Below are 26,103 nucleotides of genomic sequence, written 5' to 3' on the forward strand. Positions count from 1 at the left end.
CAATTCTCCCCTGCTTGAACAGAGGCTTAAAACAGAGGACAACACAAAAATTAGCCTGTATGCTAATCTTCCCTGCCTGAAAAACAGAGGCAAAAACAATTCTTCCCTGTTTGAACAGAGGCTTAACTCATCTCTAAAACAAAAATGTTAGAGGATAACTTAGTTAACCAACCCCTACAGCTGTCTGTTAACTCTTCCCTGGCAGTGCAGAGGAAAACACAGAGATGGGACTCGAACCCACCACAATAGCTCCTACAATCTCTCTGATGAACGGACTCAATTGTTTCTTTAACAATTCCTACAGACTTCCAAAGAAAGGATCAATCCATATACAGTTTCTACAGTCTCTGGACGAACGGACTCAATGTGTTTCTTTAACAATTCCTACAGACTTCCAAAGAAAGGATCAATCCATATACAGTTTCTACAGTCTCTGGACGAACGGACTCAATGTGTTTCTTTAACAATTCCTACAGACATCAAAGTGAAAGGACTAAGCCTCAGATGGGACTCGAACCCACCAAAATAGCTCCTACAATCTCTCTGATGAACGGACTCAATTGTTTCTTTAACAATTCCTACAGACTTCCAAAGAAAGGATCAAACATTATACAGTTTCTACAGTCTCTGGACGAACGGACTCAATGTGTTTCTTTAACAATTCCTACAGACTTCCAGAGAAAGGACTAAACTTATTTCAATAGCTCCTTCAATCACATGAGAACGGACTCAACCGCTTCTTAAATGATTCTTACTGAGATGGGACTCGAACCCACCACAATAGCTCCTCAGAACTAAATAATTTAATGGGTTCCTACAGACTCATGAAAAAGGCCTAAGCTTAAAATTCTCAACAATACACAGTATGTGTGACTACACTACAAATCTTTACTGGTCTACTTATTTATTCTTGTCAGAAGTTGTTCTTTTAGAGAGCTGATAAGTTTCACTCACCAAATTAGGATATTTGAGAAAGATTCAGTCTGGAAATCTTTGTTCAGCTGGAAGTTTCACTCTGGATTCCACAAGATGCAGTCTGGAAAGCAGATCTTTGTGCTTGAAGTTTTAAATCTGGATTCAGTTTCTTGTTGCAGCTGGTGAGTTCTCTTCTTGTCAGTCTCTCCTGGCTGGCTCGCCAAATTGTTAGATTTTGGTGTATTTGGCCGAGCAGTCGTTTGGGTGGCTCGCCAATGTATTAGATTTCTCCAATACATAAAATAAGTAAGCTTGACCAGAGTTCTTGTGGGGAGAAGATTTTATTGAAGGTTTGTAGTGTAGCAGTCTTTCAGCATCGATGTTATCATGCCGCCCTTCAACAATCTTAACCCAACGTTCTGTGTTCTGAGACAGAACTTTATACAGGGAAGACAAAGGGCTTCAGACAAAGGGAAACTGTTAGGACCTCCCACAGGAGATCGTTCTTACACACCCCAAATACTGATCCAATCAGCATAACAGTGACATTCAAATGCATAGATGCTAATCCAATCACTCATGGGCTCCAAGGGCCATTAAAGACAACTGGTGCTCATTTTACAAACAGGAACTGGCCTGGAAGATTTAAATACAAAATCTATCACCATTTATGTTACTTGCTGTCATTGCAACAGGTCCGTAAGCTTAAACCTGCTCGCGAACAGGCTTATTTCATGTAAACAGGATTAGATTGCAACTTTTTAAGCGGTGTTGATACTTAAAATTTGTCCCAACTACTGCTACTTTACAAGATTTACTTACTGAACCAGGGGCAATAATAATTTTAAATAATAACAATAATAATATAAAAATGTCTTTGAAAATGATATTATAATGTTGTGTATAATACTATAGACACAGCCACTTGATCGAGAGATTTATTGTTGATATGACTCTATAATGTTAATTGCAGTCTTACACACATGCTGTACAGTTACTCTGAGCCGTGCATTCATTTGAGTGATGACAGATATTATGGGAGTGGCTTGATGCAGCACAGGATGCAGATAACTTGCTCTTAAGGAACTTTAATTAATGCTGTCACGTAAAAAATCTGTTTAAAATTGAATTAAAGATTAAATGAATTGCTAATTACAACATTGAAATATGCCCAGGCTGTAGCTCAAACACTAGAGCGTGGCACTAGCAATGCCAAGGTCATGGGTTCGATTCCCTGGGAAAGCAAGAACTGACAAAATATAACAAAAATGTGTACCTTGAATGCAATGTAAGTCGCTTTGGATAAAAGCGTCTTCCAAATGTGTAAATGTAAAATGTAAATAAAAATGTAAAGGGTCTACAAGTACTATAAAATCATGAATTTAAATAATTTGGAATCATGTTTTTAAAAAAAAATCATTTATCTATTATAACTTTTATGTTGGTTTGGTCGTTTGGCTGTTTCCTTATAAATGTCCAGAAATTTGTGGGGGGGTTTTGTGTAATTTATCAAGATTTTTGCAAGGTGGCTTTTTAAATTATATGCTGTCATTACGTTGTCTTGACGCCAGCCAATCGCTGCTTTACTGATCGTGGTTTCGAGTATCGATGCATCTGCCCTCTTCAGTGAACACAAGAACGTGCAGTAATCTTAGATATTTGAATCCAGATATTTTAATCCAATCTGCAAATTCGTTTGAAGAACCAAATTAGCCAGACATCAGTTATCACGATTAAAAGATCTGGGATCTGTCAAATCATCTCAGATGTATTAAGCGAGGTACGAAGAACGGACCCCAGTTTGTTTGTTTTTTTGTTTGTTTGAGGTAGCTAAACATTATTATTATTATTTGGTAACTACAAAATTTGCTAACTTACTACAATGATTATCAGTTCAACTGATTATTTCGAAATAGTGAGTGTTTTATCATTTGGATTGTCGAGAAGGTAAAGAACTTAAGGGGATACAGATATGCATGCTTTTCATGCTAGCTTGATTTTCAGATAATAGTTTAGCAAATATTTATAAAGGTTCTCAAAATAGAAAATGTGCCTCATAGGGACAACACTCTATTCATGGAAACCTAGCATTTTATTTTTTACTGTTTCACAATTATTATTATTTTGCTTTATCTTTTAATTATGTATTGTACAGAAATAACTTGTGTGCTGACGTCAACCACAATTGGAGTAGAAAAGATCAAACCAGCGGGTAAAACTATTTTTAGAGTTGGAGAAAGATTGGAGATCACCTGCACTGAAGAATACTGGATCCTTCCAACAAAAGAATCAATCAAATCGTTTACATGTAAAGATGATGGGCAGTGGGATCATAAGCCTGGTTGTGAAGGTAAGATTATAGAGAAACGCTTCTGCATTAGAGCTGAACTTACTGCATGTTATTAAAGTATTGTGAATCTTGTTTCAGAAATTAGATGTGAAGATCCACGTGACCAGCATATGTATTGGTCGTACTCTTACTGGGAAGATCGGAAATTGGGAGCAATAAAATCTTACAGTTGTGAGCGTGGATATGATCAAGTGGACAAAGTGGACAAAGAGGCCACATGCACACGAGACGGATGGACACCAAAACCACAGTGTAGTATGTGCTGATATTAATGTTACAGTCTGTGCAAATGATTTAACATTTAATATGAATTCTAATTAATGATGGATATTTGTTTACAGAAAAAATGTGTGCAGCACCAAACATCCCAAATGCACGGATTGTGGGACATTGGAGATCAAACTACAAGATGTATTCAATAATACACTATAAATGTAATCCTGGGTTTGTACCAGATCAGCCTGTACAAATCACCTGTAATTCCCAGAGTAAATGGACAGGCATACAGCGATGCTCTGGTATGTTACAGTTACATTTATTACAGATACTAAAACCTTTTCAATATTCATTCAAATCATTATATATCTTCACAGTCACTACGTTTACATGGACAGCAGTAATTTAATTATTGACCTTACTCTGAATAAGGCAATAATCTGATTAAGGTGTTTACATGAGTTGCTTTTAGAATATTACGTTCATGTTCCCGTTTTACATGTTACAGAACATAGTTTGATTAATGGTACGTCATTACGTCCCCATGCCACACTACGCTGTCCGGTGTCCAATCATAGCGCGACTTTCGTGGGTGTGTTCAAATCAATGGGCTCAGGCAACCCACTGTAACTTTACCTGCGGGTGTCACTGTTGGACAGTGTGACTTTATAAAAACGAGTGATTTTTATACTTTTTTTAATGATATTATGATATTATATATATATATATATATATATATATATTAGTTTTATTTTTTGTAATATTAAATATTGTCTTTCAGGTTTTTTAAGAGACACTGCCCATCTTGCCTCCTTCTTGACAGCCTACATTTCGAATAATAGTTTTGATAAATGATGAAAATGTGATGAAAAGGTTTCAAAATCGTGATTGTTTGGATTGTTTTTTTTTCTGCTATCGAGCCACAAAGCGTTCACTGAATGGCATATGGCTCGCAAGCCTAGAGGTTCCCGACCGCTGTTGTAAGCAGACAAATATGAATCTGGGATTACAGATACAAAATGATCGTATTTTACTTTTAAAATGAGCATTATTGCAACACAAAGAAAAAAAATATAGAGAGGCCGTGTCCGAGTGAGCAGAGTTTTTACGGTCTATGAGCAAGACACGCAGTCACGCACCATAGCAACACGTCATGGCAACGACATTTCAGACTGAAAGGTACGTAAAAGATAAACGGGAATTTAAGCGCATTGTTTTGTACGTGCGGTTATATTAATTAGGGGTTCAAGCCTGAAAGGCTGAAACCCTATTGTAATTGTTAATTTTCCCATGATGCATCATTCTCCATCTAAAACTGATCGGGCAGACCAAACCATAAGTTGTAGAGACATGAAACTTTCAGGGCTGGTAGTACTCACAACGACTACCAGCGTCACCGAGGCACGCCCCGACCGGCCTGACGGGGGCGCTACAGCAAGCAAAAGTACAAAATGGCTCATAACTCCTAAACCGTTAGGCGTGGGCTCAAGTGTCTTATATCCTTGGAATCCTTGGCTCAAGGCGGACAACATGCAGGCCTCGGATTGGCTCGTCACCCTGGGAATAATTTTAGGTATTTTGGTTTTTTCCAAAAACCTACTTTTGCGAACTAGTCCTAGGTTTTTGGCCCGACCGGAACCAAACCAGTGCAGCAAGATTCTCTGGAGTCTGAATGTCAAAAGTTATCAAAAAAAAGTGCACATTTGGGTTCAGGGTCCTTAAGGGCCGCCAAAACGCTTGAGGTGGGAGGAGCCACTTTTACTTCACTGGCCATAACTCGTCAACGGAACGAGATATTTTCACCAAACTCAGCACGCCTATGTATGAGCTCATTTTGTGGCTACGTGAAAAAGGACGCAGCAACTGGCCACTTGGTGGCGCTATAAAGGTTAAAAAGGGGTCAAAATGATGTATTTCAATGGAAAATCCCATTATATGGCTGAAAGCGGCCCTCTTCCGGCCTGATTTGCATACACCTTCACCAAATCGGGCATGCACATGCGTCACGTGATCCCAAAGAAGCTTGCCAACTGCTAGGGCCATTAATGGTGGTTTAACTCTTATAAAGGTGAAAAAATGCTCTATAAATGACCATTAAATGACTTAAAAAGGGTCTGCTCTGCGCAAAACTTCACCAAATTAGCTGGGCACGTGCGCCATATTATTCTAAAGAAGCGTGCAAACTTTTGTGGAGATCGGGCCACCAGTAGAGGTACTAGAGTTTAAAAGGTTTTTAAAAAAACACAGCATTTCCATGCTAAATGAGCTGAAAATGCGAAAATCGACCTCTGACCTCTCCGACGCGCATGTCAAAGCGCTTGATAAAGTTTTTGTAACCAGCAGCTCAAAAATCAAGCTCTGAGACCCTATACTTTATTTTTTATAGGCTTTTGAAGGCCCTTTTTATGCCCTCTTTTATTAGGGGTTCAAGCCTGAAAGGCTGAAACCCTATTGTAATTGTTAATTTTCCCATGATGCATCATTCTCCATCTAAAACTGATCGGGCAGACCAAACCAAAAGTTGTAGAGACATGAAACTTTCAGGGCTGGTAGTACTCACAACGACTACCAGCGTCACCGAGGCACGCCCCGACCGGCCTGACGGGGGCGCTACAGCAAGCAAAAGTACAAAATGGCTCATAACTCCTAAACCGTTAGGCGTGGGCTCAAGTGTCTTATATCCTTGGAATCCTTGGCTCAAGGCGGACAACATGCAGGCCTCGGATTGGCTCGTCACCCTGGGAATAATTTTAGGTATTTTGGTTTTTTCCAAAAACCTACTTTTGCGAACTAGTCCTAGGTTTTTGGCCCGACCGGAACCAAACCAGTGCAGCAAGATTCTCTGGAGTCTGAATGTCAAAAGTTATCAAAAAAAAGTGCACATTTGGGTTCAGGGTCCTTAAGGGCCGCCAAAACGCTTGAGGTGGGAGGAGCCACTTTTACTTCACTGGCCATAACTCGTCAACGGAACGAGATATTTTCACCAAACTCAGCACGCCTATGTATGAGCTCATTTTGTGGCTACGTGAAAAAGGACGCAGCAACTGGCCACTTGGTGGCGCTATAAAGGTTAAAAAGGGGTCAAAATGATGTATTTCAATGGAAAATCCCATTATATGGCTGAAAGCGGCCCTCTTCCGGCCTGATTTGCATACACCTTCACCAAATCGGGCATGCACATGCGTCACGTGATCCCAAAGAAGCTTGCCAACTGCTAGGGCCATTAATGGTGGTTTAACTCTTCTAAAGGTGAAAAAATGCTCTATAAATGACCATTAAATGACTGAAAAAGGGTCTGCTCTGCGCAAAACTTCACCAAATTAGCTGGGCACGTGCGCCATATTATTCTAAAGAAGCGTGCAAACTTTTGTGGAGATCGGGCCACCAGTAGAGGTACTAGAGTTTAAAAGGTTTTTAAAAAAACACAGCATTTCCATGCTAAATGAGCTGAACATGCAAAAATCGACCTCTGACCTCTCCGACGCGCATGTCAAAGCGCTTGATAAAGTTTTTGTAACCAGCAGCTCAAAAATCAAGCTCTGAGACCCTATACTTTATTTTTTATAGGCTTTTGAAGGCCCTTTTTATGCCCTCTTTTATTAGGGGTTCAAGCCTGAAAGGCTGAAACCCTATTGTAATTGTTAATTTTCCCATGATGCATCATTCTCCATCTAAAACTGATCGGGCAGACCAAACCAAAAGTTGTAGAGACATGAAACTTTCAGGGCTGGTAGTACTCACAACGACTACCAGCGTCACCGAGGCACGCCCCGACCGGCCTGACGGGGGCGCTACAGCAAGCAAAAGTACAAAATGGCTCATAACTCCTAAACCGTTAGGCGTGGGCTCAAGTGTCTTATATCCTTGGAATCCTTGGCTCAAGGCGGACAACATGCAGGCGCCACGCCCTTCAGGCGCCAATTTCGAGAAATTTTGAGTTTTTTGAAAAACCTACTTTTGCCAACTACTCCCACATTTTTTCCCTGATCAGAACCAAACCACTGTAGGAATGTTCTTTGGAGAGAGATTATTAATAATTATGAAAAAATAATAATTTTTCAATTCATAGTCGCTAAGGGGATCCAAAATGTTCAACATGTCAGGATCCACTTTAACTAAAATGACTATAACTTCTGAACGGAACAAGATATTTTCACTAAACTCGGGTCACATGTCTATGAGCTCAAACTTCAATTACTTTAAAAAAATTGCAATGATTGGCCACTTGGTGGCGCTGTAAGAAGAAAAAATTGTCATGAAAATGGCTATAACCACACCCAACCATTAGTTTGATAATTATTTGCATGCAGTATCTTTGTCCAGGGTGCCATGATAGTCTGAGAACATTGGTGTATCTCAAAAAACTCGGCACAATGCCTTGAAGGAGCCTAAGAAGTTTCAAGCCAATGTTTTTCACAAAAGTCACCTCCTTTAGGCTCCTGAATCCTTGCCGAGTCCATCGATACCAAACATGGCAGGTTTTTCTTTATGGTTTGTGTAACAGTGTATTTAGCCTTTCAAAACTTTTGCTATTATCTTCGAAACTGCTAGTCCAATTGAGACAAAATCATCACAGGAATTTGGATAACATATGTCAATAGCTAAACAACAATGTCCAAATGTCAAAACTATGATAGGAAGTGAAATCCAATCAATGATGCCCAAGTGTCATTTTTATACTCTTATAAATATACTGTAAGTGTCTATAATAATGGGGTGTCCAATTCTGCTCCTGGAGGGCCACTGTCCTGCAGAGTTTAGCTCCAACTCCAATTCAACAGGTCTTATTAGGCATACTAGAAAATTTCAGATAGGGGTGTTGAGGCAACTTGGAGCTAGACTCTGCAGGACAGTGGCCCTCGAGGACCGACTTTGGACACCCCTGGTCTATAACCTCAAAATTAAGTGAGATATTTATAACAAATTTGACACACATATGTATGGACACACTCTAAGGACTTTTTTTAAAAAGTACTGGAGATTGGGCAAGACAAACTTTAAAAAGTAGTGGAGATTGGGCAAGACGAATTGGGCAAGACAAATTTTTATGCTATAACTGCAAAAAAACTTTTTAAAATGGTTATTAAAAAAGTATTCATTGGTAAATTGGCCGTAAACTATCTTTTTTCATCTATGATCTAAGTTTATTTATTTCTTTGGATCCCCATTAGCCAATACCTAGGCAGTGGTTACTCTTCCTGAGGTCCCAACAAGTAAAAAAAATACACTGTCCGTGACTGTCCATGCACACTTTAAAACAAGAGGAAGTTTATTGGTAAAATAGAAAATAGTAATGGTCAACTTCCTTGAGGTACACCACATTGCAACTCTTTCACAACTGAAAACTTCCAATATAATACCCTATTAAACAGATTACTTTCAAATCAATGTACAGTATGAAAAGTAATTGTGAAATAAAATATAACAATACTGCTCCTAATTTATTTTCCTCAATCTGTGCTAAGCAATCATCTGTCATCTGTGTTAATGCTGTTCGTGTTGAGGTCCCTCTCAATGTGCATGCTGAAAATTACTAAAGACTTACATTTGCTCACAAACTATTGTTTCCAACACTTTGCTAAGAACCATTAGCAAACTTATTTTAAAGCAACATAAAACATTATTTTCTTTTTCCTATTAATTTTCATTACTTAAATTCGTAATTTGCAATTGACCTCCCAGTTCTGTTGGCTGTACCATTTGAATCTCTTATATGATCGTTTATAAGTTACTTTTGGTTTTCGAAGTGGTTACATGCTTGCTAAATAAAACAATATCTTTATATGCATGTGCTTAAAAGCCTTAAACTGCTTGAACCCCGATAAATGCTGCTTGCAGCTTTAATTATAATTCAAATTCTGTTTTATTTGTCACAATATTATTGATGATTGTTTAGAGGGGCACTTTATATACTTTTGATACGAGCCCCCAAAGCCCTCCCCTCTGCACTTGCCTGGTGTGTGTGTGTGTGTGTGTGTGTGTGTGTGTGTGTGTGCAGGGCCGTGCAGAGAGTTCGTCAGGGGCAGGGGCTCAAATGTAAAAAAGGGGCAATATGTAAATATATATATATATATATATATATATATATATATATATATATATATATATATATATATATATATATATATATATATATATATATATATATATATATATATATATACCCTGTTCGTCCCTGTTCGGGCGAACCAGCCTCTTACTGCATTTCGTTGCCTTGTACCTGTACTTGTGTAATGACAAAGTTGAATCTAATCTAATACACATTATATATATATGTATGTATGCATGTATGTATATATATATGTATGTATATATATATCCTTATGCTCATCAAGCCTGCATTTATTTAATCAAAAATACAGAAAACACAGTAGCCTAATATTGTGAAATATTATTACATTGTATTCTTTTTAACTTTTTATTAATCAAAGAATCTTGAAAAGAGTATCACAGTTTCCATCATTAACATTAAATCCTCATATTAGAATGATTTCTGAATGATCATGTGACACTGAAGAGTGGAGCAATGATGCTGAAAATCCAGCTGTGATCACAGGAATAAATTATATTTTAAATTATTTTAAAATGAAAACCATTTTAAATTATTTTAAAATGAAAACCATTATTTTAATATATTTTGCGATATTGCTGTTTTTTATCAAATAAATGCAGGCTTGATGAACATAAGAGACTTCTTTCATAATGCTGCATAATATTAAAAAATTGTAATATAATAAAGTCCTTTCATGTAACCATTTTGCCAGCTTACACTTCACATAATAGGCCTGTAGGTGCCGGCGGCACTTGGGTTTTGTTAACTTTGATAGTTTCATGAAATAGTAAACGGTGTATCAATATACATAAATACAAGTGAATTTAACACTACTTACCATTAATGCGACTTTTGCTGCTGTGGTTTTGTGCAGGGATTTGTTTGTTGTCAGTTAAAATCCATTTTGTAAGTGATGCAATTTATAAAATGAGACAAACTGCAGGAAATTGTTCCACAAACGTTAGTTCGTCTGTCCATGTAATTTTCAACCGATTTATGAATAAGAACAGAAAATAACCGCTCCACTTCACATCGCCCAATGGAATTTGAACTTGCTTTGCCAGATCACGATTGGTTGGTGTAAATACAAGACAAACGAGCATTGGTGAATTGTGTAATACTTTAAAATATATATAGCTAATATATAGATTTTTAATTAAATCAACACATTAGCTCTGATTATGGATGAAAAAAAAAATATTGGTTTACTTTTTTCCCGCGAGGCCACACACTCTCTGAAAGGACCATATTTGGCTCGAGAGCCGTTTCCGAACAGTGGAAAATCAGCTGTCAATCAAAACGCACGCGACCCATGGCAACGCGTTATGGTAACGCCTCAACAGAAATTGTCCGACTTTTGAGCCTTTCGTTACTATTGTATGCATTGTCATGTTATAATAATCACATTTATTTAGTTTTATTGACCACGATATTATCATTGATATTTGTCTGAGAGGGGCACTTTTGATTCATATTTGAAAAAGGGCAGGGGCTCGAGCACCCAAAGCCCCCCCCTCTGCACGTGCCTGTGTGTGTGTGTGTGTGTGTGTGTGTGTGTGTGTGTGTGTGTGTGTGTGTGTGTGTGTGTGTGTGTGTGTGTGTGTGTGTGTGTGTGACCTGTCACAAAACGCGGCGGAAACTCCTTCACGACGTTAATAGTTAGATTAAGGTGTGTACATGTCTACAATGCACTTAGATAATGCGACTAAAACAGGCATACTCCACATGTCTTAATTCGATTTTTGTTTAATTCGAGTATGGCTTTAACCGGATTAAGGTAATTAGAAATCGCTGTTTACATGGTAGTTTCTTAATCAGAGTATGGTCTTAATCAGATTAATATCGGAGTATTGTTGTCCATGTAAACGTACTGATTGATAACTTAAAAACATGTAATCAGACTTTTGAAAAGTTTTGAAACTGTTTCGTTGGGAAACGCACCGCATGACAGTTTTTGCAATGACCATCAATACTAAATAAATGGGCGAGTGAAAAGGCACGCCATGTTACAATTTAGTAGGAACTAAAGAGCGCTCTAGAATGTTTGTTAGTCTACTCCGATTATTTTCTTTCTTTTCGTTTCTATATTCAGGGTTTCCGCGGGGTCTTAAAAAGTCTTAAAATGTCTTAAATTTCAAAATCTAAATTTTAGGCCTTAAAAAGTCTTAAATTCTCTGAAGTTTTGAGTTCTAGGTCTTAAATAGTTTTAAACAGGTCTTAAATTGTTCTGCGTCCATGTAACGCTACCTCTAATGCTCATTGAAATGCTCCCGCAGCGCTTTTGTGTGTGTGTGTGTTTATTCCGGGCTGTTGAAGTTCTTTCTTTCGCTAGTCCTACTATAGTTCGCTGTATTACAACTACAAATGAGACCAGCATGCATCTTATATTGCAGCCAATTAGTTTTTATGTTATTGGCGCGGGTCTCTTTCGGATTGTACCAAAGACGCATCAAACGGATTTTATTCTTCAACTTCAGTTCTCCAGTTCTTCCAGTTCACGCGATCGTGAAAGCGAAGGTGAATCTTTCTCACATCTCGCATAATGACCAAATAAAAGTATGATATGCCCGATAGCGCTTAAAAAAGTTAATTAATAAGAGTTAGTTAAAAGCAATGTAAATCACAAACTCAATAGACACACAGACCGATGTCAGAATGGCTGTGGATTTTGTGCACGCGTTTGCCGCCTGTCAGCTCGCGCAAGTGTACCGAATGTGTCTTTTTCTAGGCTCACCCTTGAACGATCATACACACATTAATATCTCTATGTTCTTATTGGCGGTTATGTCTTGACTCTTGAGTAAAAAAGTTTTGGACGTGTGTCAGTATTGTATCTGCACATTACTGTAGTTCTTAAAGTGAAAGCATACCAATAGCTTATGTTGGTGCTCCTGTCTGTGTGTTAAAGGTCCCATTCCGCATGATCCCATTGTTCAAACTTTAGTTAGTGTGTAATGTTGCTGTTAGAGCATAAATAATACCTGTAAAATTATAAAGCTCAAAGTTCAATGCCAAGCGAGATATTTTATTTAACAGAAGTTCCCTTTCAAAGCCTACAGCGAACGGCTGGCTTGGACTACATCCTGGTACTTCCTTCTTTAATTACGTCAGTAGAGCAGTAGAACAGACTAACCTCCGCCCACAAAGAAACGCGAAAAAGGGGGCGCGGTCTTGTTGCTGTCCCACGTGGAGAAGCGGACGTGTCGCGTGGAGAAAAGGAACTGTTGCGTTGAGTGTGTTTATCGCCATGTCATCGAGACGCTGTTATTTTCATCCAGGAGTCAAATCACCTTTGTTTGGCTTTCCCAGGGACGCTGTAGAGATTATTGAACGCATACATCTCTCCGTTAAGAGGCGTGACCTTTCCAACGTGCGCTAAACTGCTGTCGAATCATAACACAGGAACCGCTTTCACGTGCGCTAAGCTGTGGTCGAATTACAACACGGTAAGCGCTTGCACAATCAGAACTCGTTACGTATTTCTGAAGGAGGGACTTCATAGAAAGAGGAAATCACCAGCCGTTTTTAGGACAGTGGAAACAGCGGTACACAGATAAGTACATTGTGTGAAAAATACTGTGTTTTTTTACACGCGAAACATGAACTAATGTTATATTGCACACTGTAAACACAATCAAAGCTTCAAAAAAACACGAAGAACGGGACCTTTAATGTTAAACAAACAACAACAGGGAAAAAAACGTTACTTCAACTTTAAGCACTGTTTGTATCCGTATCTTTAGGTTGTATTTATTTGTCCTATTGTAATTGGTTAATAAGTTTAGTACTTATTAGTAAAAACGTAGTTTTACTTATATTAAGCAATTGCTTACTTGTAAGATTTTGGGCATATTTCCCACCCAAAGCGATAATGTTATTAAAGCTAGATAGCACACCACTTTACCAGCCTTTTTTTGTAATACCAAACAAGATTCATGCATTTTGTTTGTTTTATTGTCATGTGTGACTATTGTGCATCTACGGTAATATGGTAAATGTGGCATCCTATGCAAAAAACAAAACTGGAAATGACCACCACAAAATCAGTAATTTTGATCTCAGTAGAAATTTTTTTTTTTTATTTATATATATATATATATATATATATATATATATATATATATATATATATATATATATATATATATATATATATATATATATATATATATATAGTGAAATCCTGAGATTGAGCTATGAGGAAGTGCAAGTTTACTAATACTTTGTTCAATTTGAATAAATTAATTTGCTTTGCAAGTAATTTTGTGATTCTGCATTTCCTTTGTACGTTTTTTTTATTGCGTGATATAGGACTTAAATATAATCCCTAATGGTCTTAAAAAGGTCTTAAAAAGTCTTAAATTTGACTTGGTGAAACCTGCAGAAACCCTGTATATTGGAATCAGCGCCAAAATTGTTGCTGCTCACCCCTCTGGCACTGCTTAACTACCATACGATGCATCGTTGAAGAAATCAACTAGCTCACAAAATGGTTTCCCGAAACCATATTGTCGCAAATCTGTCGTTCAACCACGTTGGTTAATGATGTCACGCAGGTGGTGGAGTATTAACTTATTGTATTTAATTAGTTTGAGATCAAATTAATGCTAGAATTTTTGCTATAAAATACAGACATTGCATCTGAGGATTGATTCTTATTTTTCTCAGTTATTTTGCTTTATTTTCAGATTCAATCACAAGCTCGATTTTACATACTAGTGCACGTCCGCACATGCGCACTCTTAAAAAATGGTGCTTTAAATCTCTTGACAAACTAAAAGACATAATTTACATTTGTATGTATTCTAAATAAAATATATAGGTTGTACTGAGTGTCAGCTTGCTTATTTTGCTCAAGGTAAGGATTTATTAAGTCCACATATCATGCAAACAAGAAACTATGCTTCTAACCACAGGTCGAGAGTTGTCGTTCCAACCACGCAAGTTTGCGATGGTTTCGGGAAACACAGACTGGTTGAACTATGTTGATAACGACGGAACTTGCGACCATAGTTGGCTAACGATGCTTTTGGGAAACGCACCCCTGCATGACAGTTTTTGCAATGACCATCAATACTAAATAAATGGGCGAGTGAAAAGGCACGCCATGTTGCAATTTAGTAGGAACTAAAGAGCGCTCTAGAATGTTTGTTAGCCTACTCCGATTATTTTCTTTCTTTTCGTTTCTATATTGGAATCAGCGACAAAATTGTTGCTGCTCACCCCTCTGGCACTGGGTAGTTGGGCCCCTGGCTAGAGTCGCTGTCCGTTTGTCAAGTGCTAAAAAGTCACCTTATAGAATGGCTCGCATTGTCGCACACGCTTGCATTTCAAAATGTTTAGCCTAATTATCATTTGCTACGAGGTCAAAAATCTATATTACATAGTTTAGACATAGGTGGAGACAAAAAATGGCTGAATCAAAACAAAGAAAAAGGAGGAAACTAGAGGAAATTAATGTTATTTTACAGGAGGAGCTCAAACATAATTTTTGTAACAAATTGTATTCTTTAGGATAAACCCATCGAGATGAATTCTCGTTTTCAAGGGGGTCCTAAGATTTTCAGTAGGTTTAATGGCAGTACAAATAAACAAAAAACAAAAAAATCTGGAAGGATATTGCTGTAAAACTAAGCAGGGGCATTAAAATCAGGGAAGGAGGTCAGGAAGAAGTGGCAGGACTTTGCAAGCCTCAAGGGTGTCACTGAATTCTACTGACGAGGCAAGTTGTTGGACCCAAGTGCAGTTTAATCAAAAACTTCAAAAGATAACAAAAACTTGGCAATACTCAAAACAAAGACTTGACATGGCTAAACATAAACCTCACCTCTACAGCAGGTAACAACATCAATAACAGACAAGGTAACACGGCAAACATGAGGGCTTAAATACACAGACTAAATGACAAGACAAGTGACACCTGTGAACAGTGATGAGACAATTAGCCAATGACATGACACAACACATGAGGGCATAGGAATCACATGACAATGAAACACATGACAAAACCAGGAAACTGAAAGGACAAGACAAACTTAGAAACATGACAGTAAACGTGATGCACTAAACATATGAAACATGAACCAACACCAAAACACCCTGTGACAAAGGGTACCACAGAGGTCAACATGTAATAAAACAGGTGCATGGGCCAAATGACTATGAAGTTTAAAAGACTTTTTGTATAATCACGAGTTATTGCATTCATTGGTTTCATGAGTGTGTTCTCGTTTACCACATAATTGTCTAATGGTAGGCAATAGTTTTGTTTTCCTCATGTCTTATATGTCTAAAATAATAGGTAATAAGTAAATTAAGTCATTTGTGTGATATATGCGGCACGGTAGATTGCATTTGGTGTCGGCCTCTTTCAGGGCTTAACGTTAAGTTATTGCCTTTTAATATAAAACACATCAAGCTGGCGATTCTCTTATTCGTCCATTCATTCGTCTCATCCTCATTATATAATGAAGAACTTCTGTTCTGTCATTTGCCAGATGTGATGCAGGAAAACTTTTTGCACTAGTTTAATGCACTAGTTTAATGCACTAACATGCCATTTATCTTAGTTTTTATTTTTATTTGCAGGTTTTTAATGCAGTGCCGCGTTTTCTTCACCACATTAAGACATCCTGTTATGCAGAAGACTTCTTGAATATTCAGAGTTTTTCCTTATTGAAAATAAGGTATTTTCACTAAATATCCTTGGAATTGACTTGTTAATAAAGTAATGTGATACAATGTCAACACTGTTGTCTATGTTCATTTTGCTTAATATATAGCCTATGTTTTTAGTCATTTTTGTCTTTTGGGACAGTGAGAAATAAACAATTGTTACTACAATTTACTTACAATTAAACTTGAATTCACAGAAATTCAATTAGGCAAACTGAAAAATTTAGATGTGATCGGTCACTAGAAAATTTTGAATTGTAGAGGCCTTACATTCTTTACAGTGTAGGTGTGTTCTCTATTGATTTGATAACACATTCAGTTAGACACATAAATACACCAATGAAAATATATGTTTATCGTAAAGTTTTCCAGAGAGGGGTTTTATAAATGTTTCCCCCACACCCAACATCACACTCGTACATCACAAAATATATTCTTCTCATGCATTATGGAGTGAAAAATTATTATGAATGTCACTTTTCAACATCTCCACAGGCCTCTTCCATGGTTGGTGATTACCTGCAAAAACACCTAACTCTATCAAAATGCTTAATTTATGCCTCAAGTAAATATTTATGTCAGTGAACATACACAAGACTGCATTTTTTGTGTGACATACATAATGTCAATCAGGGCCGTGCAGAGAGTTCTTCAGGGGCAGGGGCTCAAATGTAAAAAAGGGGCAATATATATATATATATATATATATATATATATATATATATATATATATATATATATATATATATATATATATATATATATATATATATATATATATATTAGATTAGATTCAACTGTGTTGTCATTACACAAGTACAAGGCAACGAAATGCAGTTTGGGTCTAACCAGAAGTGCAATAGCAGCAAGTGCAGGATATATAAAACGTTTGCATAAGTGCAGGACATGGATATGTACTGAGTATATATAAATAGAGAGATGGTTATTACTATAAACAGAATTTACAGGTAAATATGTACAGTGAATAATATACAGATGATTATTACTATAAACAGAATTTACAGGTGGATATGTAATATAATATACAGATGGTTATTACTATAAACAGAATTTACAGGTGAATATGTACAGTGAATAATATACAGATGGTTATTACTATAAACAGAATTTACAGGTGGATATGTAATATAATATACAGATGGCTATAACTATAAACAGAATTTTACAGATAGATGTATACAATGATAAGTTAGGCTAAAAAGAGGAATATGGCAGTGGATTAAGGTAGTGCAATAAATTATGGACAGAAGCTATCCGAAACAAAAAGTGTAAAAGTGCAGTGGAAAGTGATTGCATATTACAGTTAGAAGTACGGTGCAAAATGCAAATGTAAACAGTAGGTACTGTAAATAACAGTCGGCAGTGCAAATGAGCATAATACAGTTAAGGTATGGTAGTGCAAAATGAATAAGTAAACAGTTGTTACTGTAATAAACAGTCGGTAGTGCAAATAACAGAGTGAAGGCGGATGTGAGGTAGGAGAGTTATCAGTATATGAGGGGAGTGGATCAGCGGGGGTTTGAGTTCAGTAAAGAGACAGCTCTGGGGAAAAAACTGTTCTTTAGTCTGCTGGTCCTGGTCCGGTGGATCCTCAAACGCCTGCCGGAGGGCAGGAGAGAAATATATATATATAACCTTATGCTCATCAAGCCTACATTTATTTAATCAAAAATACAGAAAAAAACAGTAGCCTAATATTGTGAAATATTATTACATTATGTTCTTTTTAACTTTGTATTAATCCAACAATCTTGAAAAGAGTATCACAGTTTCCATCATTGACATTAAATCCTCATATTAGAATGATTTCTGAATGATCATGTGACACTGAAGAGTGGAGTAATGATGCTGAAAATCCAGCTGTGATCACAGGAATAAATTATATTTTAAATTATTTTAAAATAGAAAACCATTATTTTAATAATATTTCACAATATTGCTGTTTTTTATCAAATAAATGCAGGCTTGATGAACATAAGAGACTTCTTTCATAATGCTGCATAATATTCAAAAATGGTAACGTTAATATAATAAAGTCCTTTCACGTAACCATTTCTCCAGCCTACACTTCACATAATAGGCCTGTAGGTGCCGGTGGCACTTGGGTTTTGTTAACTTTGATAGTTTCATGAAATAGTAAACGGTGTATCAATATACATAAATACAAGTGAATTTAACACTTACCATTAATGCGACTTTTGCTGCTGCTGAATGATTTTGTGCAGTGATTTGTTTGTTGTCAGTTAAAATCCATTTTGTCAGTGATGCAATTTATAAAATGAGACAAACCGCAGGAAATCGTTTCACAAACGTTAGTTCGTCTGTCCATGTCATTTTCAACCGATTTATGAATAAGAACAGAAAATTACCGCTCCACATGCCCAATGGAATTTGAACTTGCTTTGACAGATCACGATTGGTTGGTGTATATACATGACAAACGGGCATTGGTGAATTGGGTAATACTTTAAAACATATAATATATAGATTTGTAATTAAATCAACACATTAGCTCTGATTATGGATGAAAAAAAATATTGGTTTACTTTTTTCCCGTAAGGCCACACACTCTCTGAAAGGACCATATTTGGCTCGAGAGCCGCTTCCGAACAGTGGAAAATCAGCAGTCAATCGAAACGCAGGCAACCCATAGCAACGCTTTATGGCAACGCCTCAACAGAAATTGTCCGACTTTTGAGCCGTCCGTTACTATTGTATACATTGTCATGTTATAATAAAAACAAAAAAAGAGCCTGTCCCAAAGTTTGTATATTCTTCTGCTACACACTTAAAAGTAAGTACTTTTTCTTCACAAAAATAGTACATACTTTTAGGTCATAGTATAAGTACGCAAATTGGGATGCAGTAGCTGTCACTGTCAGGGGGAGCAGAAGCTCAATAAATATGCAAATCTTATCCAATCCTAGCCGTGGGCATTTACTTCCAAGTCTTCAGTGCGGTACGCCCATCAAAACTGAGCGTGTCTTGAGAGAGCCTCAAAACCAGGTCAGGAAATAGCCTATTACTTATTCATTATGATGTTTTTGAATGTAAAAACCATGCGAACACAATAAGTTGACCTCAGACAACAGTATAAAACATTTTTAAAAGCCAGTTCATGACACCTTTAAGTGAAAATGCCTGTCTGGCGAGTATCCAATTGAGAAATAAAACCGGATGCGTCTCATTTGATCTGTGCATTCGTCTTAAAGGGACAGAAGCCTACCTGTTCTTTCTGTTCTTTAGAGGTAATGTGTGTCGCAAACCTGCCAGCAAACATGAGATCAGACAGACACCCGGGGCCTGAGGTTTCGATCAGACCTGGAGACACAATAACTCTTTCATGTGTTGGGAGGGGATCAGAATTACAAGGACAGAGCAAAATCACCTGCAGGCCAAATGGAGAATGGAATGTCCCATTCCCTAAATGTGTAGGAGGTAAGATTACAGGTTTACTAATTGAGTTTTATTACAGTTTTTTACGATTGCTTAAGCACAATTTTAAAAACACGGCTCATTTTGTCAAAACACAACACAATTCACACATCCACACACACAAGTACACACTGCTGTTCTCAATCTTAAACACTTGTAAAATTTCTACTTTTCTAATGATATAATCTGGGTTAGAATTTTTTCAGATATTGTTAGAGTAAAGTATATGAATATATTGACCAAACAGTACACACAACTTAAGACCAGTCCTGCATATTGATGAAAATATTTATTTCTCTCCACATTGTGAAATCATTCGATTCATTCATGCATTTTCAAAGGTTTGTTTTTTAATTCTGCTGAGGTTGGGCTGAACTCTCTGTCCAGCCTCTCTCAATGTCAACCCATGGGTACTCAGTACTCATGGTCAACCAAGGTTGCGCGAAACGCATCTGATAAATTTGGTCCCGTCTTCTTTGTCCACGTCCTACTCCAGGTCTACCTCTTCCTATACCCCCCTCTACCCCCCTTCCCCTCACCCCCTCTCATCCTCACTCTTCCTCCACGGGCTCCCCCTCTCATCCTCACTCTTCCTCTTACTGCGACATTGCCGTCCATTTTTGTTGAATACAGGTAAACTCACCTGTTGCCTTTTTATGGTGCTTACCCCTGATTGTTGAGTTTACAATTAACCACAATTAACATTAACCAACTAATCAATTGGTTTATAGGGGTGGTATTTTGGAAAGCAGTGCCTTGAAATGGCAAAGAAGTGACATCAGGTTAGATTTCTGTGTCTAATGTAGACACACTAACCTCTTTGACCCAATATATATGCTTGAAGTACCCCTGAGAATTTGAGTTAGTAAGGTAGGTCAATAAGAGAAGTTTAATTAATAAAAAAAAAGTAAAAAGCCGGTTCATGACACCTTTAAGTCAAAATGCCTGTCTTGGCGAGTATCCAATTGAGAAATAAAACCAGATGTGTCTCATTTGATCTGTGCATTCGTCTTAAAGGGACAGAAGCCTAATATACCTGCAGCTGTTTGTCACCACCAATGTAAATCAAACAACAGATGAGCACCAAGCAGCATCTCCAGGAGCTCCCTTGAGAACCAGACCAAAAAAGTTACATGCACCTCTGCTTATCTTCTCATATTCATGATAGGCATTACATTAAAAACATGTTCTGTTGTTTAAGGCTGTAAAAGAGGCATGTGACTGATATTGAGATTTATTAATGCCACACTTGATCTAAAAACAGTCTTTGTCCTCAGGGAAATGTGGGCGATCACCACACGTGGAATTTGCAGATACAACAGAAATGCCAAACCCTGAATACAATTCATGGGATAGAGTTGAATACATCTGCTTTGATAAATACACACTGGTTCCGCATCACCCCGACTCCAACTACTTGACCTGTGAACAAGACGAATGGAGAGGAAATATTAAGTGTTTAAGTAAGTATGAATATCTACACCATATACATCAAAGACATGTGAGGCTTTTCTCACTGTATAATTTTTAATTTCTTTGTAAGTTTGATGTAATCTTGTAGTTGAAGTTGTAGATCTGGTTCTGATGAATCAATGAATGTATATTGTAACACTGACAGTGAGATGTGTTTGTTTCAGAGCCCTGTACAGTGACGATGGAGGAAATGGATAAAAGAGGTATACAGCTGAAGTGGCTTGAACGGCAAAAGATATTCTCTATATGAGGATAGAACCACCTTTGCATGTCAGTGGGGAAAACGTTTAACAGTCAATGCCTTAATACAATATTGTAATGATGGAGTGATGATTTTGCCTGAGTGTGTGTGACAAGGAGAATAAAAAAATCACGGACGCATCAGCTGTACGAATAAACCAAAACGAGACAAAATTAAAAAAAAATCCTTATTCAGTCTCTCTATTTGTGAATTATTCCAAGTAAAACAAAACAAAAATGATAAAAGCAACATGTTTAAAAATGTGCATGTATAAAAAGGACATTAATTAATTTAATGCTCAGTGATCATATGTGTATTGTACAATAAAAAACATTTCCAAAAATGATTCAATCAACTCTTTTTAGACTCCTCAAACTAAAGAGTACATTTTGGTCACAAATAGAATTAAATGGATTCAATTTCAAAACTTCAGCTAATATTAGCGCACAAACAGAACAAAATACAGTTCTGTGCTGTTTACGCTCATAAAATTGTTGTGAGCCTTTTTGCATTCAAACTCAAAATTTCAAGTCAGCAAGTTTAATTGGAATGTGAATTTGTGCAGTACATTTCGATTCATTGTCAAAATAATGCAAAATTACAGTTCTCGTCCTTAAATAAAAGAACTCTGTCAAGTTATCAACAAATCATTGGTGGGAGGGGCTGATGGGGCGGAGGGAAGGGGCGGTTGCCTTTATCTACATTACACAGACTTCAAAGATTCATATCGCAACCGGTCTTAAAGGGTTAGTTCACCCAAAACTGAAAATTCTGTCATTAATTACTCACCCTCACGTCGTTCGACACCCGTAAGACCTCCGTTCATCTTCGGAACACAAATGAAGATATTTTTGTTGAAAGCTGATGGCTGAGAAAGGCTTCAGATAGGCCTCCATTGGCATTCAGTACATTTACAATCACAAGACCCATAAAAGGCACTTAAAACGTCGTTACAAAGTCCATCTCACCACAGTTTCAAACAGGTGGTGTCCAGGGTGAGTGGAGTCTGTGATGATTTTACCTGCTCTCTTCCTCACTCTGGAAGAGTACAGGTCCTGGAGGGTCGGCAGGGGGGCACAAATAATCCTCTCCACAGTCCGGACTGTACGTTGTAGTCTCCTGATGTCTGAATTGGAAGCTGAACCAAACCAGACAGTGATGGAAGTGCATAAAACAGACTCAATGACAGCAGAGTAGAACTGAATCAGCAGCTCTTGTGACAACTTCACTCAGAGAATAAGAACTGTGAAATAAACAGTTATGGAAATGTAGAAATTAAAGCTAAAGCTCCACTCTCTTCCAGGAAAAAAAAAAGTATTTTGTTGCCTCAGTGACAACTTCACTCAGAGAAGCAACATTTAAAATGCAAATTTGGCATCTCAAATGAAATAACAGTCCTTAGTCACTCCGGATAGACGCCATATTGAATTTTTCATAACGTTGTTAGTGATAGATGTATACACCTACTTTAACTCAATACCATTTGACAAAAAATAAATAATCTCTGTGGATAAATATGTGATCAAATGTCTGCTTTCTCTAGAGGCAACATGTCCTCTAAACACAACTGTGGAAAACTTAACAGTTGAGGGTTCCGTCAAACCTGGACACAAGTTATTATTTTCATGCAATAGACAGGGGCTGATATTAAAAGGACAGAGCAAAATCACCTGCTGGCCAAATGGAGAATGGAACGTCCCATTCCCTAAATGTTTAGGAGGTAAGATTACAGGTTTACTAGTTAGCAGTGTTCTCAAGCATCACTATTGCTCATATGAAAATGCAAGTTTGCAGATTTTTAGGCCGCTTTATACTGTTACAATGTCCGACTCCGTAGTATATGTAAATGAACAATGTTTACTCATTCTCTTTTTTGCCGAAACAGAGAAATTCCCTTTCATTTATCAGCAAAAGTCTGCTTGGATGACGATAAACGTTCCAAGGCTTTTGTGAAAACTACATTGTATTTTTGTTAAATGAAAGGGAATTTCTCTGTTTCGGCAAAAAAGAGAATGAGTAAACATTGTTCATTTACATATACTACGGAGTCGGACATTGTAACATTGTAACAACCTGGCAAAGACTGAGTTCCTCATCTTTCCCGCCAGTCCCACTTTGCAACATGACTTCACCATCCAGCTAGGTGCATCCCTGATCTCCCCTTCAAAATCAGTCAGAAATCTTGGAGTTACATTTGACGACCAGTTGTCCTTCAGAGATCACATTGCTAAGACAGCTCGCTCTTGCAGGTTTGCTCTCTACAACATCAGGAAGATCAGACCATTCCTAACAGAACACGCAACACAGCTTCTTGTCCAGGCCCTGGTTATTTCTAGACTTGACTACTGCAATGCGCTTCTGGCTGGACTCCCCTCTTGTGCGATCCAAACACTTCGAATGATCCAGAATTCAGCGGCACGTCTGGTCTTCAACGAGCCCAAAAGGACCCACGTCACACCACTCTTCATCTCTCTGCACTGGCTACCACTCGCTGCTCGCATCAAGTTTAAGTCGCTGACGCTTGCCTACAGAGCCACCACGCACTCAGCTCCTGCATACTTTGTCTCGATTCTACGTCGTCACACCCCCACCAGAAGCCTTCGTTCAGCTAAGGAGCGAAGGCTTGTGGTACCATCACAGAGAGGCAAAAAATCCCTCTCCAGAACATTTTCATTCAACGTTCCCAGCTGGTGGAATGATCTGCCCACCGCCATCCGAAATGCGGATTCATTGACAACATTCAAAAGTCAACTAAAAACTCATCTCTTCCGTGAGCACTTAACCTCCTAAAAAAAAAAACCAAAAAAACCTTTCCTTTCCTCTTTTCCTCCTCTTTCCCGCCCTACTCTGGCCTGTGCTACACTGAGAAATGTACACGGACCAAGTATTTCAGGCACTTGTTGCGCTCACTCGACTCTTCATGACCAATCGCTTATTGTATCCCCAAGTTGTAAGTCGCTTTGGATAAAAGCGTCTGTTAAATGCATAAATGTAAATGTAAATGTAAACGTTTTGTAATGAATATGTCTTTTTTTTGTTTTATTCCCGCCCAAAAACAGTCAGATCGGCAGAGGGTTATTAACAGAACAGCTATTGTAAGAGCAGATTTATATCTGAAATTTGTATTGTTTGTTGTCTACTTTTTTAACAGCATTTTGGTAAAAATGGAACAATAAGGAAACAGCTTTCTGTATGCGACAGTGTATTCCTTCAGGGGGTTGGACAGAAATGATGGAATGGCCTTTTAGTTTTTCCCCTCCGTTTGTCCTTAAATACTGTGTTTGTAGTCATCCCGTTTGAAAGCGAGACTACAGACATGGAGGTTTTTCAGATTTCTGTCACTGTGTTCTCTCCATATTTATGATTCTCTGCAGCTTTTAGCCACTGCCTACAACGCGCTGGATTCTTTAGATCTATATATTATATTATATTAATTGTATTATATTTAACCCAGATCTCTTCAAATACATTTTCTTCAATGTCTTTGTCCTCAGGGAATAGTGGGCAACCACCACACGTGAGCTTTGCAGATACAATAGAAATGCGAAAAAATGATTCAGGGGAGAGAGTTGAATACAGCTGCTTTCATAAATACACACTGGATCAGCGTCACCACGACTCCAAATACTACACCTGTGAACAAGGTGAATGGAGAGGAAATATTAAGTGTTTAAGTAAGTATGAACATCTACACCATATACATCAAAGATATGTAAGGCTTTTTTTGTAAGTTTGATGTAATCTTGTAGTTGAAGTTGTAGATCTGGTTCTGATGAATCAATAAATGTATATTGTAACACTGACAGTGAGATGTGTTTGTTTCAGAGCCCTGTAAAGTGACAGTGGAGGAAATGGATAAAAGAGGTATAGAGCTGTATTGGGGCGGACGGCAAAATATACTCTCATCACACGAGGATAGAATCACATTTGCATGTCAGAGGGAAAAACATTTTAAAGTCAATGAGCTAACACAAACATGTACTGATGGAGTGGTGATTATGCCTGAGTGTGTGTGACAGTCACACTGACGCATCAGCTGTACTAATAAGCAAAAACAAATGAAGCCAATAAAAATAAAACCTTTTTTTCCCAATTCAGTATTGTCCGTTTGGAATTTCTTGCAAGAAAAATACTACAATTAGCATTTTTAAGATGTGTATGTATAAAAACAATATTAACCCTTTTGACCTACATTTTTGCAAGAAACTGCCAGTGTGTAGTACCTCAGCGGTCTCCTTGTCATTTCAGACTTATAACAAAATACAGAACAATGTCTAAAAGCTGCTATGTGACAAGGTGTACAGCAAACAAGCTAAAAAAAAACACAGAAATACGTTTTTATAAGCTGGCGACCCAAAAAAAACGATTTAAGCGTTTAAGGAGACAAAAGTGGATACAGGCAATAAGACGTGAAGCATCAGCAGGAAGAATGGGTACATTTTGGGATCCTGACACTCAGTATGCCTATGTGTGCAGTAAACATTTTGTCACTGTTAAGTCAAATATCCAAATGTCAGTTTTATATATTATATTTCCTGTCGCTGATTACATTCCCCTCTAGTGGGTGTAGTTCTCAGTGTCGTGATCTGTCTCAATTGCCTGTATCCACTTTTGTGTCCTTAAATGTTCGTTTTTTGGGTCAACAGCTTATAAAAACTTCTGGGTTTTTCGTTCTAGGTTTTGTTTTATCTTGTTTGCTGTACACCTTGTCACATATCAGCTTTT

The 26,103-nt window shown here is 37.6% G+C and overlaps 1 protein-coding gene across 2 annotated transcripts in view; it reads left to right on the forward strand.

Annotated features, from left to right (window-relative positions):
• The window catches only part of LOC307121106 (complement factor H-like), a 45,671-nt gene extending 29,282 nt beyond the window's left edge, over positions 1-16,389 (forward strand). For both annotated transcript variants that reach the window (XM_079808529.1, XM_079808530.1), the window contains exons 17-20: positions 3,071-3,265; positions 3,344-3,520; positions 3,607-3,783; positions 16,122-16,389. In XM_079808529.1, coding sequence (XP_079664655.1) covers positions 3,071-3,265; positions 3,344-3,520; positions 3,607-3,783; positions 16,122-16,129 — 557 coding nt within the window. In that variant the 3' untranslated portion in view covers positions 16,130-16,389. The remainder of the gene's footprint in view (positions 1-3,070; positions 3,266-3,343; positions 3,521-3,606; positions 3,784-16,121) is intronic.
• The last annotated feature ends 9,714 nt before the right edge of the window (positions 16,390-26,103 follow it).

Source organism: Gobio gobio (genome assembly GCF_949357685.1).
Source record: "Gobio gobio genome assembly, chromosome: 24".
Taxonomy (NCBI): Eukaryota; Metazoa; Chordata; class Actinopteri; order Cypriniformes; family Gobionidae; genus Gobio; species Gobio gobio.